At 46.0% G+C, this 18,884-nt stretch overlaps 1 protein-coding gene and 1 long non-coding RNA gene across 2 annotated transcripts; both read left to right on the top strand.

Moving 5' to 3' along the window:
• Nucleotides 1–399: 399 nt before the first annotated feature.
• Nucleotides 400–8,966, top strand: LOC135384082 (neprilysin-1-like). Its single transcript, XM_064613319.1, has 2 exons — nt 400–538; nt 6,696–8,966. Exons 1-2 carry the CDS (start codon nt 533–535, stop codon nt 8,796–8,798), a joined length of 2,109 nt encoding a protein of 702 aa, XP_064469389.1. The 5' UTR covers nt 400–532; the 3' UTR covers nt 8,799–8,966.
• Nucleotides 8,967–10,266: 1,300 nt separating this feature from the next.
• LOC135384081 (uncharacterized) lies at nt 10,267–17,226 on the top strand. The gene is made up of 4 exons (XR_010420236.1): nt 10,267–10,563; nt 14,276–14,392; nt 17,047–17,061; nt 17,167–17,226. It is a non-coding gene; the product is annotated as an uncharacterized LOC135384081 (long non-coding RNA).
• The last annotated feature ends 1,658 nt before the right edge of the window (nt 17,227–18,884 follow it).

Genomic DNA, 18,884 nt, shown 5'->3' with positions numbered 1-18,884 from the left:
TTTGTAAATCATATAAAATTCTCTGATCTGAGAAACCTTGCAGAAACCTTGCGGCTTCTGTCCTGAGGCAACTCCCTTCCTACACCTCTAATGGTTCGCTGGATTTCTAGCCATCTACTTGCAGAAAAGAGAACGGTGTTAATTGCTGCCACTAAGTAGTAAACTTGCCAGTCACTGCACTAAGCCGTTTATGCATTATTCTGTGTGTCTATTTCTCTCCTGTACTGAGCACACTCCTGCAGTGTAACGAGGCAATGTTCCCAAAACTACCAATCGTAAAAAAAGCATTCTGCTTTCAGAATTGTTTATTACATATTTCTCTGCATTCCATCACCGAATTGGAACCGAAGGACAGGCTCAATCACATGAAGAAGAAGACGAGCAACCGCTCATAGTCGAATATATCAGCTTCGTGGCCCACTCCCAGTGGTCTATGCGCCACCTTTGAGAAGTACAAAAAGAAGGAACCATATCCAATACCACAGCCCAGTGTCACGGGGCACGGTGTCATTGGAACCGTCCGACAGCGTTCATGAAGGTAAGTGTGAGAGCATCCGCACATCGTACAATACTACACAGGCTCGGCCTTACGCTAAAGACCTTGCCCAGCGGGTAAAGCGCTGTTCTTGCCGTGCTAGAGTCTGGTTTGACACTGCAGGCGCCGGCCGGCCCTGAACCTCACTCCGGAATGCACTATTCATCTGTTACTTTGGCTGGAGTATCTGTCGTATCGGTCGATGAAGGGTGATTGATCCTTCCTCCGGGAAGAAAATTAGTAATAATTTCCTTGTGTTCAGAGCATATTTGATCAAATTAAACGCTACGAACTAATCGGGTAAAATCCTTAATTCGCCCACATACTTATAGAATAATATTCTGTTATGGATTGCGTGCTTTTATGAAGAACGATGCGTAATCATCTGAATGGCTGGGTGTAGTTCCATATCGGGACAACTCGTTTTTAAAAATTAGTAAAACGGTTAGGAAAGTAAATACTGAATTTAAAAATGTAAGAATTATAAAATTCTGTGGACTAGAAATTTTTTATATGCATTTAAACAACCCCATCTGATTCACTTTTAGCGCAGGAGAAACACGGGAATACTAAGCCGAACGAAGCGGATTCGAAACTTGCCGTCTTGCGAAAGGTAGGGTCGTTGAAATGGGCTAAGTCACCTCACTATAGTGAGGTTAAGTTAGGTTGGACAGATTGGGGAAGCCTAGGGCCCCCCCCCCCCTCCCCCAGGCACGCACTAGGCGGTGCGGGCGTCTAGACTGTGCCTCGGGTTAGGTCAGTAAGGTCCTCAGCCAAGATGGCGGATCGCCATCAAGAAACCGGCGATATAATTAAATTTTTATACGTTTTACGCAATATACGAGGGTCATTCCTGTTTAATTTCGTTACTAATTACTTCCTCTTTCACGTAAAAGCGTTTGATTTTTGTTTTTATTCGTTTTTCTTTAAAAAAAGCCAGTGGTCCCGATACGGAACTACATCCGAATGGCTGGCATGGCCTCTTAAAATTGTTACACTGGCCTATTCAGCAGCTGGATTGATCACTATTAGCTTCGGTGCCGAGCCCGGGATTAGTCTTCGTAGTTTCCCAGGCTCGCGTGGTGTCACTGCCACGCATAGAGCTATTTGGTCGGACTAAGGCAGGTAACTCAAAGAAATGTCGCACATGGGCCAAATAATACGATCTATGCGTAATGACCGATATCGGCTTCTCTTACATCAAAAAGTCTTTAATAGCGCTGAAAATTTGGTTAAGTGCCGGAGTACCTTTCTCAAGTGATCATAATAGAACGCACATAAAACAGACTGACACGGACAGCGCTTATGTATGTTCTACCGTGATCAGCTTGATTTGTTTTTATTCCGTGCTAGCAACTATGGCTATGAGCAACACAAAGACATGGACAGATGGAGAGAGGATAACAGGAAGGAGAGGGAGGCGGTGGGGGTTAGTAATTCAGACTTGTACGTGTTTAGAGTATTGTATTTAAGATACTGTATTTTAAATACTATTTATTGTGTCTTGGTATCTTGCCCAATATTTTTTTTCGGCGGAGTATTTGTACTCTATTTCAAATACATTTTGTGGTATCTTCTACTCAATACTAGTACTACAGTGAAATCCGTGTATAACGATATTGACGGTAATCGCGAATTCCATCGTTATACGGGGTACATCGTTAAACGAGGGCTGACCTAAACAGCGTCCCCGAAAAGTCGCGCGCCACCCCGCGTGTAGCAAAAGAAAAAGAAACAGATGCTAAAAAAACGCGAAGCTGTGTGACATCGCACTGGCTTGGGAAAACAGCGATCAGAACTCGTGGAGGGAACCAGAGAACATAGCAGGACAGCCTCTGGCAACACTACATGTCACCATTCCGCAAGCCGCCTCACCTAATGCATGCGTGCTTTAGGAGAAGCTCGCTTTAGAACACTGTCGCGCGACTCGCGGGTGGAAAGCACGTGCTACGCCTTTTGAATCATCTCGCGAATTTGAGCAGCATTGGCCAAATACGGAGTCACAAAAGCGTTACCACCTACCTCTTTCACTGACAGCATTGGAAAATGAACACTCGCTGTCTATTTTCTTGCCTCAACTTTTATTTTGGTTTAATTCTTTTGATGTGAATTTCGGATGATACGAATTTTTTCCGCTACCCCGTGAGATTCGTAGCATCGAGATTCTACTGTATCTTATCACTGCGAAAATCACCGCGAGGTTACGCGCACGGGACAGCGTCCAACATCGTTATCCGAGTACTCGGAACCGCGGTCTCCATCGCTATACGCGGGTCGTTTCCCCATAGAAACAATGTATATTTTGACAGTAAAATCATGAACCATCGTTTTACAAGGGATATCGTTATACGCGATATCGCTATCCGCGAGTTTTGCTACTTTTTTGTCGCCTCTCAGTTTTCCATTTTCTCTCTCTTTCTCTCTCATTTACATTGGCATGCTTCCTCTCCAGGAGTTTCCATTTCCCCAAGCAGCACAATGTACTGAAAGTCGAATGCAATAGGGGTGGACGGGTAGGTAGAAGGCGTTGAACAGGCTCGTGCAACTAGAGAACATTGATAAGATACATACCGTCCACCCCTATTGCACTCGACTTTCAGTACATCATGCTGCTTGGGTCCGCGTCCATTCGACCTTGTAGGTTGACCTTTCTGGAAATCCAAATTCAAGAGCAAGGGCTTTATGATGTGTGCCCCGGAGCTACAACATAGTTGTGACCTAAATATCTCCTCTGGCCCTGTTCTAGCCTCCAAGGACACCCCTACTTGGCAAGATTCTTATCTTTCTCTTTATAATGTAGGACAGATCGGTCACTGACCCCCGGAGTCCCTGTTGGGGTTTTTGTATTTAGGGACATAAAGAAGTCATTCTGCACGAGTTCCCACTTTGCAGAATAGAGCCAAAGAAAGATGCGCGTTCACTGCCCTGGCCAAAACGTTTTTCGAATATGTTTCGGAAACCGATAGTGATATTTCAGTCAAATGCTAGCTTTGCTTGCTCAAGAAGATGCTTTCGATCGGGAAGACATCAAACTCAGATGTTTCAAACGCATACTTATGGGAAATCACGTGCTTTTCCACGACGCATACCGAAGTATCTTAAGTGCACCTTAAATACTTTCGGAAGTACGACGGGTGTTCAAGTCAAACAGGGACTTTTCATTTTTCGCAAAAGTAAAATGAACTTACAGGCGAGAGATTAGTTTTTGATAGAAATATATATAGATTTTATATAGATAATATTAGTTTTTAGATAGAAATTCATAGTAGAAGACGTAGGCCCCGGAGACACATGCGGTCAAGGGATTTTTTTCTGCCAATAACTTTTGCCACGTGTTGGTAACATTTTTATTTCGTTTCAATTGACGGAAAGTTAATTTCTCGAACTGAACTCCGAAATTTCCCAAGGCAACCTAACGTTTGATTTGCGGAAATGGGTTCCTCGTGGTCATTTTACTCAGTATAGCACATAATCCCACTCGTAATGCAACGGCAATTGCCGAAATAAATTCGCCGAAAATCCGTGGAAATGGGCCCTTGGCTCCGCCTCTTTTTTGACGGCTCGTAGTTTGAGCTCAGAGCTGCGAAGAAAGGAGGTTACATTGACACACCACACGATGGGGGAAAGGGTTAGAAGCCGTTGGGTGAACTCATGTTTGATAAGATAGCTCTGATTCCGGCACTCACCGCGCGTGTTTGTTCCATGGGTAAGGCTTGCAACCCTTTCCCCCCTGCTGTGGCGTGTCAATGCAACCTCCTTCCTATGCAGCTTTGCGCTCAAACTACGAGCCGTCAAAAAAGAGGCAGAGCCAAGGGCTCATTTCCACGGATTTTCGGCGTATTTATTTCGGCAATTGCCATTGCATTACGAGAGGGATTATGTCTATACTGAGTAAAGTGACCACGGGGAACCCATTTCCGCTAAGAAAATGTTTGGTTGCCTTGGGAAATTTCGGAGTTCAATTCAAGAAATTAACTTTCCGTCAATTGAAATGAAATAAAAATGTTACCAATATGTGGCAAAAGTTATTGGCAGAAGAAAATCCCTGACCGCATGTCTCTCCGGGGCCTACGTTTTTTACAATGAATTTCTATCATGGTTGGTGGACCACCCTGTATAAGGAGACCTGGGTTGCGGAATCGGCGCTTCCATTCCATTCAAATTTCATTCCAATGAAGATAGATGGCTGCTAATCCCACTCCTTTCAATTCCAAGGAACCGAGTGGTGTGGTCAATTCCCACTCTCGGGATGGTTTGCCAAACGCATTCTTTAAATTCGAAAAAAAAAAAAAATAGAAAACTGTGATTTTTGAAAGAATTCTAACGAATAAATGAAACAAATAATCAACGATTTCGAAGTATAATAAAATAACAATGTATTTCGGAGTAAAAGCAATATAGAAGCATCTCTGGATTACGCAACGCGGGAGAGACTGTCCAAAGCTGTTCATGCGGAGCAGATCCCAGTTAGCATATCCAGGAACATGAAATTGACATACTTTAATAGATTGAGGCACTGTTCTCCGTAGTCCGTGAACTAGAACTGGCGATCAGTCCTGTACAGCCTTGTGGTCTCGTCAGCGGCACCTTCTGCATGTGCCCATTTTTCTATGAATGACACTTCGTCACCCGGCAAACTGCACGCCTGCTTCCCACTTGCCCGCTTCTGCATTTTTCGTCGTTCCATGTATTCTCGCACTAGGTTTTGAGTGACCGCGGAGAGCTTCTTTTGCTTGAAGTGCTGAGCGATACAGGAAACATTCGACAACACTGTTTCCCACTTTATCGTAGGTTCAATAGGCGCAAGCGCAAAAACCATTGGCTTGAAACCGGAACTACCATTGGGACAACCCAGGCCATTCAATTCCGGTTAAAACTGGTCTCATTGCATTCCTATTCGATCCGTAAGCAGGTTGCTGTCATTCCATTCCCATTCCTTTCCCGGTCCCGAAAAAGTGAAATGATTCCGGAATCATTCCAACTCCGGAGTGGAAACTCCACAACCCTCGTAGCGACACCCATGATGTTCAATCCTTCAGTGTATGGTCAGGAATACGTGTGAAACAACCCCTACAGTAGTCACGTCAGTGACTCTTATTTGCTTTATGCTAATATGCACACGTTTTATGCACACATATAGGCGTTGTCGAGAATGATGGCGCTATACGAATATCCGTTCGGAGGAGAGGCCGCGCCAATTGGGTCTCAGTCGACACATTGCATCAGAATTCTGGGAAGGTCTAGTGCAACATTTCCTGATCTTGGGCATGTACTGCTTGCGACATACTTGTCGGAAATCTCCAGCCCGAGGCCTAGCTGTTCCCTATCGGCGATGTTGCGCGCGAATAAGCTGTACCATTATCGCGTCCAAGGGGGAGTGGGTGCGAGACGTTGAATGCATACCTGCAGCAAAGACGCCCTGTATAGCACTCCACATTGGCTCGACACCAGCAATTGGGAAACCGGCACTTTCCTACCGGCTTGTGAATGTGTGAAAAAGCGGCCATACGAGACGTCTGCTTACAACTGCAACAGATATGAAAGACAATCATGATGAGCCACTCCTAAACTGTACCCATACCTTTGAGAAGTTTTCAGAGACCTTTTCTACTTAAACTCAACGTGACAAAAAAAAAAAAAAAAAAGAGACGTTTCGAATCGCCTTCAGTAGCGCACATAACACTTCGGGCACTTAACTACGATGCACAACCTGCGTACAGTGTGGCCGAGTGCGGTGCCACCCTGGACAATGCGCAGCACTCTCCGCCTGCTCCACTAAGTCCACTGTAATCGTGTCGCGGATAGTATTTACTTCGGGTATCTCTCTAACAACGGGACCCTACCGAAGAAAATAAAAAGCCTGGAAAGTAGGAAAGCTCGGAAGAAAGGAAGGGTAAACGGTGCATGCCGACCAGGTGCGCCCACATTCGGGTGCACAATATAAATATATAAAAAAGAATCGACACAACAGTGCGACAACTGTTGTAACAGCCCCTCAGGGCACCTTGACGTACGTGTAACAAATAATTAAATAGTCTGCGATGCATCCATCGTTTCTCCTTGTGGTTTTGGGAATCCCGCAATGTAGATAGGACAATCTAACTAAAATTCATCGAACCTCGAATCTTATGTTTCTTTTCTTTTTTGTCCTTTGCTCTAGCGCGAAAGAATATTGCTGTCACCAGGCAGACCACTGGACCATTTGGGGAGGAAACCCTCTTGCACGGGAGCTATGCTGTCACCACCATTTTCCACGGACGAGAGACATACAGGCGCGCTGAAGTGGAAACTTGCCTCCATAGCAACTCCCACGGTATTTGCCTTGTTACTCCTCGCTGCTATCACCGTCGCCATGTCTCGATCCTCTAGTCGCAAGAAAAGAGAATACCACCTCTGCGACACGAAAGGATGTAAGGAATTTGCTAGGATGCTTACGAACAGCCTGAGCACGAAACAGAACCCGTGCAATAACTTTTACAAGTACGTTTGCGACGGCTGGCTTCGAGAACAGTCCGAGTCCGTTTATGAGCGGCACATCAATTACTTCCTCGACCTTTTGGCATACACACTTTCCATCTCCGTTCCACAGCGTGGGCAGACTGCAGGTGATAAAGCAGCTCGGTTCTTCCAGACCTGCAGAAAGGTGTCCACATCACCGAGGGGAGAATTGATAGAGTTTCGGAAGATCCTGGAAGGGTGCAGCGTTTACTGGCCGAAGGTAGTAGACGAGGCAGACGTTCTCAAATCTTTGGTGTGTCTCACCAAACGACTAATGCTGGAAAATTTACTTACGATTAGGAAGATCTTTCAGGACGGAAGCCCAGCCATATATATATCTTCAGGGCAAGCTTTGACAACTTTCTACAAGAGGTCGACAGTCATTCAGTCACTTAAGAAATATCGACAGTACTACGAAAGTTTACAGAACGCTGCACGAGCTCCGGGAACGGAAGACAAGCATCTCCTAGACTACACTCAGTTTGTTTCTTATGAATCCAGGATATTCCAGAGCCTAATGACCTTCGCTACACACGCCAACACAGAGGTTCGAACAGATGTTGCGACTCTAGCGAAATTAACCCCGGAAATTTCAAGCGGTCGTTGGTCCTCTCTGTTTAAACTCGAACTCGATGTTAGTGAAAATACGACCGTCATAATGAATGAAGAAGACTCCAACTACATGCGAGCCTTCAGCAATCTCACTACGACCGTCGGTGAGGAGTATCTTCATCACGAGGTGGGATGGATCGCATTTCAAGTATTATCGCCCTTTATAAGTAAAGACCTCCTAGAAATCTACTCCGGCGTAAGACATACCGACTCTTTGACCCCAGATCTTGATTTGCAAAGCACGACGAATTGTCTTACTCTTACTGAGTACTTCATGGGATGGGCGACGTATACAAAACTGCTGGGACGCGAAGATGCACGCACAATATGGCAGGACATCAACCACATAGTGGACGACGTTGGCGCCGCTACATTTAGGAGAATCAACAGCAGCGATATGGCGAATGGCTACACTTACGAAGGATCTGAGCTGTGGAAATTATTGAACCGCATGCTAAGGAGCGAAGTGTTATTCGCGAGACCACTGCTTTTGGAAAATACGTTGTCGGACCTCAAATACATGGGACCTGTACTCTCGGAAAATTGGCTCAGAGTCGTCAATGCCTCTGCATGGATGAACAATGCAACAATAGCTGATATAGTGCGTACAAGCTTTATTTCCCACATCGTTTGGAACGACCAGCTGACGTATGATTTCTATAATGTTCAGCGCGGTGAATACCTGTTCCCGCCGTACGCGTTGGTTCTGCCTTTATACGCGCACAGCGTGACGCAGGCCGTGAAATACGCAGCCCTCGGATCGATCGTTGGTGCGGCAGCTCTTCACTTGGCGAACTATTCTTCTCTGAACAGGGACGCCGTGTCTTGTGTAAACGGAACGCTAAAGGGTGAGCAAGACGAATGGCATCTGTGGACAATTGCAGCTTCAGTGCGCGTCGCTTGGGACGCGTTTCACGCAGCTAATGAACGACGCCGGGACTCCAGGCTTGAAGGCTTGTCACAGTACAGCCCGGAGGAAATATTTTTCATGTCCACGTGCTATATCCATTGTGGCCAGCCTGAACAACCCGGATCGGACAGCAGATGCAATGAGCCTTTAAAGCACAACCCAGACTTCTCCAAAGTGTTTGACTGTCGTGTAGGAAGCCTCATGAACCCTGCGAAAAAGTGCCCGTTGTTCCTGGACGAATAGCATGTCCGACACAACAATAGTTTGCAATCTGTTTTCAGCTAAAAAATTGTTCAAGCTGCTCATCACTGGAATACACTGATTTCGTTAACTGATGCTGGTGTTTCTGGTTGTCTGACATGCTCCCTTATCGTGAATAGAACTTCGCAACGAAAATACGCTCGAAGAAACGTCCGCAGCAGGACCATTTGGAAGGGGCAGACCCCGTCAGTCCCGGTGGCGTCTTTCTGTTCTGTTGGTTGGGCGAGTGTGGGTGTGCGGGTCACATTTGGCTGGAAGCTGATAGTACCACTGCACGAGCTTCCTACAGCATATTGCTTAGGAATCAGCGCAGACCCTCGTTATGACTTTCGGTTTCCATCGCCAGCAATCTTGCTGTCATTTCCCTCAATCTGCCCTCGACAGGAGAGGGCATTCGAAATCTTGTTAATACGCAGACAGTCAGATATTCGCGAAATATATCCTTTAGAGCTGCGTGACCAATTATGCTTTGACGTCTCTATCAAAACCGCGACGCACAAGCTGTTAGCGGTGTATTCCCCTCCCACACACCACCTGGTTATAAAACATTGCTCCTGTTGCGTTGCTGTTACCTCCGGGTGGTACACGAAGTGCACATGGGGGTTTTGCGCATTTTCTGACTTACAGTATATCGAATTGAAGTACTCTACGACAAAATGGGTAAGTTATACCTGTTTCTTACTAGTACTTGGATTAACAATCTATGAATAGTTACATAAAAAGATGGAAAGTCAAGCGGTCAGGTGAAGGTAGATCGAAGCATAGGCCTCGCGTCGTGAACCGATAATTTCGAATCCGGAATACTGTTCTCACGGCCAGTTGTGCTGTTCCTGTATAGCCCGGAAACGCACCTGAACGGGACAGGACCTCAACGAGACAGTTGTACAAGCTCACCGTAATGACACTCTTATCCGAGAGGTGCCGCGACAGGGCGGTTCCAATGCTCGATACTCCTCAAAACCTGCCAGTGACGACTTGCATTTATAATCATCCCGATCACGTCGGGGTGAAGGATTATGTCTCAGTAGATGAGAGGGGGGGGGGGGGGGTGAAGTTGTTGCCTTGAATAGCTATCTCTCAACGAGTAGGCGCATACGCTAATTTAAAACCGGAACATCTTGACCGATCAGTCTATCATGTCGCTAACGTGGTGTACAATACTATGGAAAGTGACGAATAGCATAGAGGGGGGACGCCTACAAGCTTTCAATCGCAGTATCTTCAGTGATCGTGCGGCATAGAACGGTGAGTCCGCGCAGCGAATCCGAGACACCAAATAGCCTCTAACTTTAGTAGCATGAAATCGCAGTAGAAGTATTTGCTGTGATTATTCTACTGCAAAATAACGACAGCAGAAATACAATGAACTACGGCAAATGTAATCGTTTTTTTTTTTCTCTGTCCCACGATACCACTGAGACAACGGAGGCCAAAATCAAATGTAGCAATATTGGGTGTGAATGTTCTTCGCTGATAAAACAGTTATTGATAATTACTTTTTCACGCGTTTCTTTTGTGTATCAAGATTGTGACGATGATATGCGTACACGTCTGTCAACCATGCTGCATACTTCCGGCTCATACAATTTCAATATCACCTATTCTTTCCAGGCTTGGCTGTTCCTCTAACCGTCACTACACTCTTCGCTTTTGCCATTTTGCACGTAGGTACCAGCGATCAAACTACAGTACCGGAGCCAGAGGACAGCACTTCAGAACCGGATGCCGAAGACACAGAATCTGAAAAGTAAGTAGATAAACCCTTGTGAGATCATTTGCTCCATTGGGAACAGCAAATAGCAATGATACCTATGAAAAGGCGTCCGAAAGTCAAGTTCAGTACACGCTGTCAACGCTCCTTCGGATCCCTGTGTTCTGCTATCTACCATATGCGCCATATCACTTATCTAGAAAAAAAAAAAAAAACTACGTCAAGTGAGCTCGCTTGTCGTATCTATCTACTATGGTGCCCAGGATATAGCCGCTTGGATCATGTGAGTGGAATCGCGGACGCTCGTGTTCCGGTTTCGTCGTGTGCTAACCCATGTTAACCCCAACGTGCAGACCCTATATCGCGGTGCGGATGCGACGACACCGAATGTAGTTGGGCTACCCGCTGCCCGCATGCATCGAGGCCGGGCAAAAAAGTACTAGCTGGAGAACCCCTGGCGCTGAGAGAACACGCGCGATAGTCACGTTTTGACCAAGAGAACGCCACTGCTCAGCGAAGAAAGCTGCCAGGAAGTGACAATGCCAGTTCGCCACAAACCTGAGTGTATCACAGTACGGCACATTGAGCCGCTCCGCTTAATAAGGAGTTTTGAAATGGATGGCCGCATAAATTTAGCGCACCCAATAACCGAGGCGTACTGCAGACGCAAACACAGGCTCCGAAAGATAGTTTAGTATAGTTTTGGAATATGGATTCCCCATCGGAAACCCAAAGCACAAGCACTTGTCGTTGAATTCATGTTAGACTGAAACGTGCGTGCAGTGCAAACCATACGATCCCCAATTTCATTTGGGCCCCATAGCACTTGGGCTTCTTATTCTAGAACAGTGCAGTGACTTACATTCAAAATGAAGAGCATGGACGCACAATACAAAACGGGCGAACAGAAACTTCCAACTCACAGAGAGCACGAGGAACAATTGAGAGAGAGGTCAAGGAGAGAGAACACGCTTACGTGGCAGGCAAGGTCACGGTCGCCAAGGGATGCTTCCTCTTGTGCTCAATCGCGATAATCAAGAAGTAAAGCGAACGCATGATGAGGAGGTGCAAACAGGAGATTAGATATGGTGGTCCACACTCCACAGGAAAGTTAGTACTGATTGACGACGACGCCACCGCCCACGGAGCATATACTTAAATTTGCCCTCGGCTTTGCAAGATGAGAGTTCCTCTGTAGCTGCGTGTACATGAATGCGACAAAAACGTATCCAATTATCGCAATAAATCCTCTCCGACTGAGCCACGTTGTCAACCAATCACCTGGTCGGGATAGGTAAGGGGAAGTGCGATAACTCGATGCAATGCGCTTTTGTCGCATTCATGTAACTGTGGCTTATGAACAACACGTCTTCCCATGTTATATTATATTGTGTGACCCCAAGCAGCACAATGTAGTGAAAGTCAAGTGCAATAGGGGTGGACGGTATGTGTCTTATCAAAGTTCTTTAGTTTCACGAGTCTGTTCAAGGCCTTCCACCTACCCGTCCACCCCTATTGCACTCGACTTTCAGTACATTGTGCTGCTTGGGACTTGCCCACACATGATTCATTCGTGAACAGTAATGGCTTGTTTCCGCATTTTGGAATATGATAAAGGATTGAACTATCTGACGCACCTGAGAGTATTATAAAGAGGTTGCACGACTGAATTTCACCCTTAGAAAATCACCCTTGCTGGAAAGCTATTGGAAAAAAATTCACCGTCTGGAGCACTGCCAAACGCGTACGAAATGCGACAGCATTGAAACAGACGAAGGACGGTGCCTGTGCAGTGACAGTACGTGCTTTGCGTGCGCACAACGAGCAACAGTGGTGCAACGGCAACGCCGGCAACGGCAAACCCGACCACAGATTGCCATGGACCCTGTGCATAAACACGCCTATCGCATGCAAACGTGTTCACTTCCTATTACAGTCACATCTGGTCGAGTGTGATGGCGGCAGCTCTGTCGCACGCCGCTGACGTTCCTCATTTTCGGCCATCGTGTCTGCATTTCCCGCACCAATGGCGGCATATCTGCGCGCGAACGCTCCGAAGCACTTTACATACGCTGTGACACCGCGATATCCGTGTACCGCGCGATATTACGGACTGGAGAGTTTAGCTCATGGGAAGCGCTCCACAAAAATTATATACGCAACAAAAGAAGTTGCCAAGTCAAAGATCAGCAAAGTGATGCCAGCCACTTCAAAGGACTTAGCTGCTTGGCTTATGCTTTCGGAACCGTTCTTCCGTACACCTTCCATATCGGGACCGTACACCTTCCAATCTGCTAAATCCCTGCACTGAGCCAAGGTGTTCTCCGAAACGTTTCCTCTCAGCCAAGTCGGTGCGATGGAGAAACTTACGAGGGGGAGAGTGTATCGCGACAATGAGGCGTCTCCAGTCCAGGCTGTCCATCTCAAACCAGCGTCACACGACGCGGCGACACCGATGCCTCAAAAAGTGCGTTAAAGGAGCTATCGCGCTCGTCCCGATCGATTCCGAAACTATACTGTCGTTTTACTCCGCGTTCATCACTGACAATAACGCCGAAAATCCGATGCGAACTGGTGGCGTTTTCCCTGTGCAGTTTGATTTATCACCTGCGAAGAGCAGACGACGCGTGTTAAGAGTATTCCTGAATCCCCTCTCTGGGAACGTCACCCCGACAAGACCAATCAGTGAGCGCTCTCAGTGGCACGGACGAGACCAATCAGGGTACTCCTGGAGGGACCTTGGCGTCCTTGGCGACCGGCAGGTGGGCGACCGAGCCGGAATACTACGAGACGTCGCCTGCTCAGTGATCGGCTTGCGGTATGTTCTCAGGCAGCACAATGTACTGAAAGTCGAGTGCAATAGGGGTGTACGGGCAGGTGGAAGGCCTTGAACAGACTTGTGAAACTAAAGAGCTTTGATAAGACACATACCTTCCACCCCTACTGCACTCGACTTTCAGTACATTGTGCTGCCTGGGAACATACCGCAAGCCGATCACTGAGCAGGCGACGTCTCGTAGTATTCCGGCGGTATTCGTACAGCCAGGAGCGTACCACATGTTCCACGCGACATGGTCACGTCAGAATTCACACTGGTAAGCGAAAGTCGGCGTATTTACAGAGGGCTTTTCACTTATAGTATGTTGCGATGCCACCGGGAAGCTATCGGCCTCGGAGACAATCACCTGCGCTGCGTTTCGATTCGTGTGCCTCGCTTACGTCAACATGTTAGCTGAAAAGAGAGTGCGAATCTTTAGAACTCGTTTATCTAATACTTAGGTAACGCGAGGAACATTACCGTATCGTCTCATACATACGCTCCCGGATGCTATGGTACCTTTAATGGGTGGTCGTCTACCCCTCGCACGTATTGAAACTATATATATTTTTCTGCACTCATGTTCAAGGCCATGTTACGTCATACTTGTCTCAACTTGCTGTCACACTTCTTCTGTGTTCCTTCAACATTATTTGTATGCTGTGCAGATTCCGTAGAGTACCAGCACGGTCTTGAATCGCACACACGTGTAATACGGTATACTTCGATGGCTTCCTATAAGGATCAGTAGTGTGGAGTGAGATCATTAGTTGCTAAAATGGGCCAATCAAAAATAAAAGTATACAAACTGCACACACATGGACCGTGGCGACCGCCGACAGGCCGGGCCACACTATACGTTCGTGGAGCGTTAGTGATATCAAATAAGAACAGTCGCCACTCTTGTTCATAAAATAAACTGATGCACAGGGACGACGAAGCACATGAGAGCGCTAGTGCGGTTGAGATGCAACCCGGAATAATAGCGCCGTCATGGAAGTCCTTGCGGGAAATGCGGCGGATGAAGTTCCTGGAACGACTGAACGAGTATGTCTTATTTCTCGTCTTTGCAGAATAAAAACGTTTAATGAAGCAGTGATTATGTTCGTCACGGCCTTTTATATGCGCAGGCTAATCTCTTTCTACGATGCATGCTTTTTTTCTGCTTTCGTTTCGTTTTGCAAAAAAAAAAAAAAAAGTGTTGATCGTATTCCTGTCGCTCCCACACTTACACCGTACGCACAAGTGTTAAAGGACTTGTATTGGCTGCACACAGTTACAGTTGCTTCGTTGTACTGATACGGAAAGAAGACACGTTCAAAAACTTTCGTTGACAATGTCGATCAAAAACGTCGGTACAAGCTCCTATACCCAAAATAGCTGTCTGGATACGTCGCCTGGACAACCGATGGGGGATTCAGGAATTTCCTATAGTCATGTTCAACCTGAAAACTGCATTGAGGGTGCCTCTTTTACTCCCTATGTTTAGCCTTCGACACAACGTGCCGGAATCATTCATGTATAATTTATTCCTGCCATACTTTACAGTTGACCAAAGCGTAGATGGGTGTGTTGTTGTGTGTGCCCACATTTTAATACTGCTAGTTGTTCTTCAGCTTGACGAAAGTTATTTTCGTAACTAAACGTAATAAGAAGCTCACTATAAAGCTCTCCTTCAGCACGCGAGAATCTGTTCTTAGTTTCAACACCACTATACAGGTAGTTTTCGTAAGTGCTTCCGTTGAATAGGGGATATCGTGACAGTAATAGAAATTTCTGAGAAATGTACTGTAAAAGATAGTAGAGGTAGACAGTATAGAGATAGTAAAAAAATAGACTGCATCTTTGGGCATTGTACAAAACGCGCTCAAATGCGGTGGCTTGATGGGGCCATCGGTGGTGGCAAATTTTCAGCCACGTGGTCAGTGTCACGCAGAGTTCGAGGTAACTCGTTACAAGTAACTAAGTTCCTTTTTTTGATAACTTGCTACTTAACTCTGGACTTTTGCGCCGTGGTAACTTTCAGAAGAACTCGTTCCTTTTTCAGGTAACTTTGTCAAAGTAACTTAAGTTCCAAGTTACTTTTAACTCGCTTTTCGCTCAGGTCCACATATTTCCTTGCTTTCTCTCCGATTCCTTCATGGCATGTTTTGCCATAAAACGTGATATTCAATCAATGACAATATTTTATTCAGGAAGTAAGAACCGCTGCCATTGGAATGAAGCTGAACCATTGTGCGCCCACAGGGAGTAAGATGCAAAGCGTTCGAATAGACCCCTACTAGAGAAACGTCATCATGACATTGGTAGACAGACAGAAACCGAAACAAATCGGAAGGAGAGGGCCGAGTTCCACGAACGGGCATTTGTTCGCTGCCTCCCATTGAAAGAAAAGTAGGACCAAGGGTCGCGTCCCTTTAAGGGACCATATCGTAATCCCCTCAAAACCGTGGCTTTCGGGCGCGCCCTTGTTCACATCGAGCTTCGAGCGTAGTTCAATTCTACCAAATTTTGGCGCTGTCGAACACTATGACGTCATTTGTTTACAAACAGGGAGAGGTCTATTGTGGGGCATAAACGGAAACGATCTAAGCGTGTTGCACTCCTCCGCAGGCAACTCAAGGTCTAACTCAACTGCTCACGCGGGCATGCACCAGCGTAATACTATTTTGTGTCCGAAGTAACTTGGAAGCAACTCGTTCTTTTTTTAAGTAACTCTGTAACTGCGAGTTACATTTCAGGCTGAAGAACTTCGTTATTAACTTAGTTACATTTTGTACGCGGTAACTTAACTTGTAAAGAGTTCTTTTTGACGGGTAACTTCTCAATCTATGGTGTCACGTGACCCTCAATGCTACGGACGGACATACACGGTGGGTCGCACTATAAAGCTATCCCATTAATATGCAATGAACGTGCCTAATTAGAAGGAAAACGTACAGGCAAGGATTGCATGTCGTTATTTGAAATTGAACGGGTCTGAAGAAATAAGCTATTCAGAGGAGCACAGTATGTGCTTCCTAAGTGCTATTACACCCAGTCCTATTACACACAGTATGACTGAAGCACTTTTGAATGAAAAAGAAATGCATGCCTTTTCGCAGCCACGTGCGAAGAAGTGACAGCGACAGCTGTATCCAGTGATTTATCCAGCCCCCTACTGCCTCCCTACCCCCCCCCCTCAAACTATGGGAGACACCCCTCAAAATATTTTAGGTTACGCTATATGTCGTCGAAGAGCATAGAAGTACATAGGAGTATCCTGCATGTTGTGACGTCACCCCCCCCCCCCCCCTTGCGGATATTGGCACACCCCAAGGGCCGAAATTCTGATTGTGGGTAAACCACTGACTGCATCTATCGTCCACGCGTAATATATATATATTTTTCATGTGCTGTCCGATTTGATGCTTCGCCAACCATTGGTGCGCCGAATAAGGCCTCAGGAACGACGCCGACCTTGAGAAAAAGTTCCCTCATACAGCTGTCGCTGTAATGCCCTCTTGCTGCCCTCTCTTATGTTGCATACTAGTGCGATTTCACCACTTCAAAAAAATTGAGATCAAATATCCTGAAATTTATACCCATTTATATCAATTTGTCGGAGTCACCATGCTTGGGAGAGCATCATTCGTGGAGTATCATTTTTCCATGAAATTACTGTTATTTTTAATGTGCCCCTTCATTATTTTTCATTACAGAAGTACAGCAGCTTTGTAAGTTTGCTCTTTATTTGACCTTTTCGAACAGCCCTGTTTCAATTTATGCAACTTCAGAGCAGTTATGAATAAATAATGAAATTCTTTATTTCCCCTTTTCAGGTGCAAAAGGCTACAAAGCAGATTTGACAGAATTCATTCTATTCTTCTTGCGAAGTCTGCCCGTGAGAGAGATGTTGTCGTTGCTTGAGTATAGTGTCCATTTCCCGTTAGGTTAATGCTCTCTTACCTACATGTGAAAAATAAAGCGGTAATGAGCTAAGTTTGCTAGTCCGTGCCTCTTTTGCCAGTACGTATTAACTCGTAGCCGAATACATGCCTTTCTGCTGCCACGCAACGTCGTGTTTCAAATTGCTCAGTGTATATTTCAGAATGTCCCGTCTTTTCGCAACGTCTAAACATGCCATGTGGTAGCAGGAAACGCGATTCCGTGACGGAGCTAAGCAAATAGAGGAGCCTGTGGCAGAGATGGAGCTTAGATGACTAGATCGCGTCAAAAGCTATGAGGCTAATTCCGTAATACGAAGCCCATTGTCCACAAGAGCAGCTTGCCTTTAATACTTAGTCCAAATGCTCCGAAGGAACGTAGGGATGTATTTCAACCAATGCGTCATTGCTGTAAACTCAGCCACAATAGGAGGGAGAGTACTTAGTAGGCTTAGCAGAAAAACACTAAAAAAAATTCTCTCACCGTTGGACAGTAGCGCGAGGTCTCGAGCGTAGAATTTACTTTCGTGACTTTGTAAATTTCTATGAACTAAATTAAGTAAACAACATTGGTGCATGGATTAATTAATGTAACTGTTGTAACTGTTATATAAACCGTAGCACCAAAAACCCCCACATCTTTCTTTTTTTTTTTTTTTTTTTTTTTTTTGCTGGAAACTCTTCTTCCCGCCGAGAAACTAACATGCCTGAGATTTTTCCTTGCGAAATCGCTCCACTCTGTGAGAAGTGCGCGCCCGAAGTGTCTCTTCCGCAATCCTCCTCTCCCGCGCGCCTTCTCCTGTATATTTGAGCAACTGTACGGACTGTTTTCGAACCCGCGTTACAATGGAAACTAATGCTCGCCGTAGGCAGCTGAGCCGCTGAGCCCGCTGCTGGCTCTTGCCAGTCTCATCCAGAAGGTCACAAGGTCTCTGGTGGCGTCTGAGGGCTAAAGCATTACATTTTTCTCGGTCGCAGGCGTTCTGACGTTCGGATAACACGCTATAATGAACAGCTTTTTGTGTGTGAATCGTTTGCTGCACTTGCGCTTGCAGGTATGACATGTGAGCTGCACTTTTTCATCGAATGTAATCGTCTTCTGCTCGGCTGCCGTTCACAACAAGGAAGCCAAGCATCTCCGTGGCTACGAGGTTTCTGCTGTGGGCCTCTAGCGATTCACCGCAACGTTGTATTGGTTGTATCGCCGTCACCAATGGAGAGTGTCTGGTGGATGCCTGGCGTTGCAATTATATTTACGTCAGTTGCAGTTATATTACGTGTTGCCAATCTGACAGCAAAGCAAGTGCGTTGTGGCTTGCGACTGTGGTATTTGGAAAGTACCCCCCTTTGTTGCTCGATTTGGTTGCACGGATTATCGTATAAGACTGGGTAGTATACTGTTTTGTTGTACTGTGTTTCAACTCGAGTTCTTCGTTATCATTACTATTATTATTCAAAGCAGCTTCGCGCTTTCAATCGATTCTGAATTACTATGGATTTCGTGGTCTACAGACGGGACGGGCTGGCTGTATTTTCTTCCGTCGAAGGACTTGTTGTTTGCCTAAGAATATGTTTCACACAAGAACTTGTGTTTTATGAGGTATTCAATGTTG

The sequence above is a fragment of the Ornithodoros turicata genome, chromosome 2 (assembly GCF_037126465.1).
Source record: "Ornithodoros turicata isolate Travis chromosome 2, ASM3712646v1, whole genome shotgun sequence".
In the NCBI taxonomy this organism is placed as follows: domain Eukaryota; kingdom Metazoa; phylum Arthropoda; class Arachnida; order Ixodida; family Argasidae; genus Ornithodoros; species Ornithodoros turicata.
This window is presented reverse-complemented; position numbering and strand designations above follow the sequence as displayed.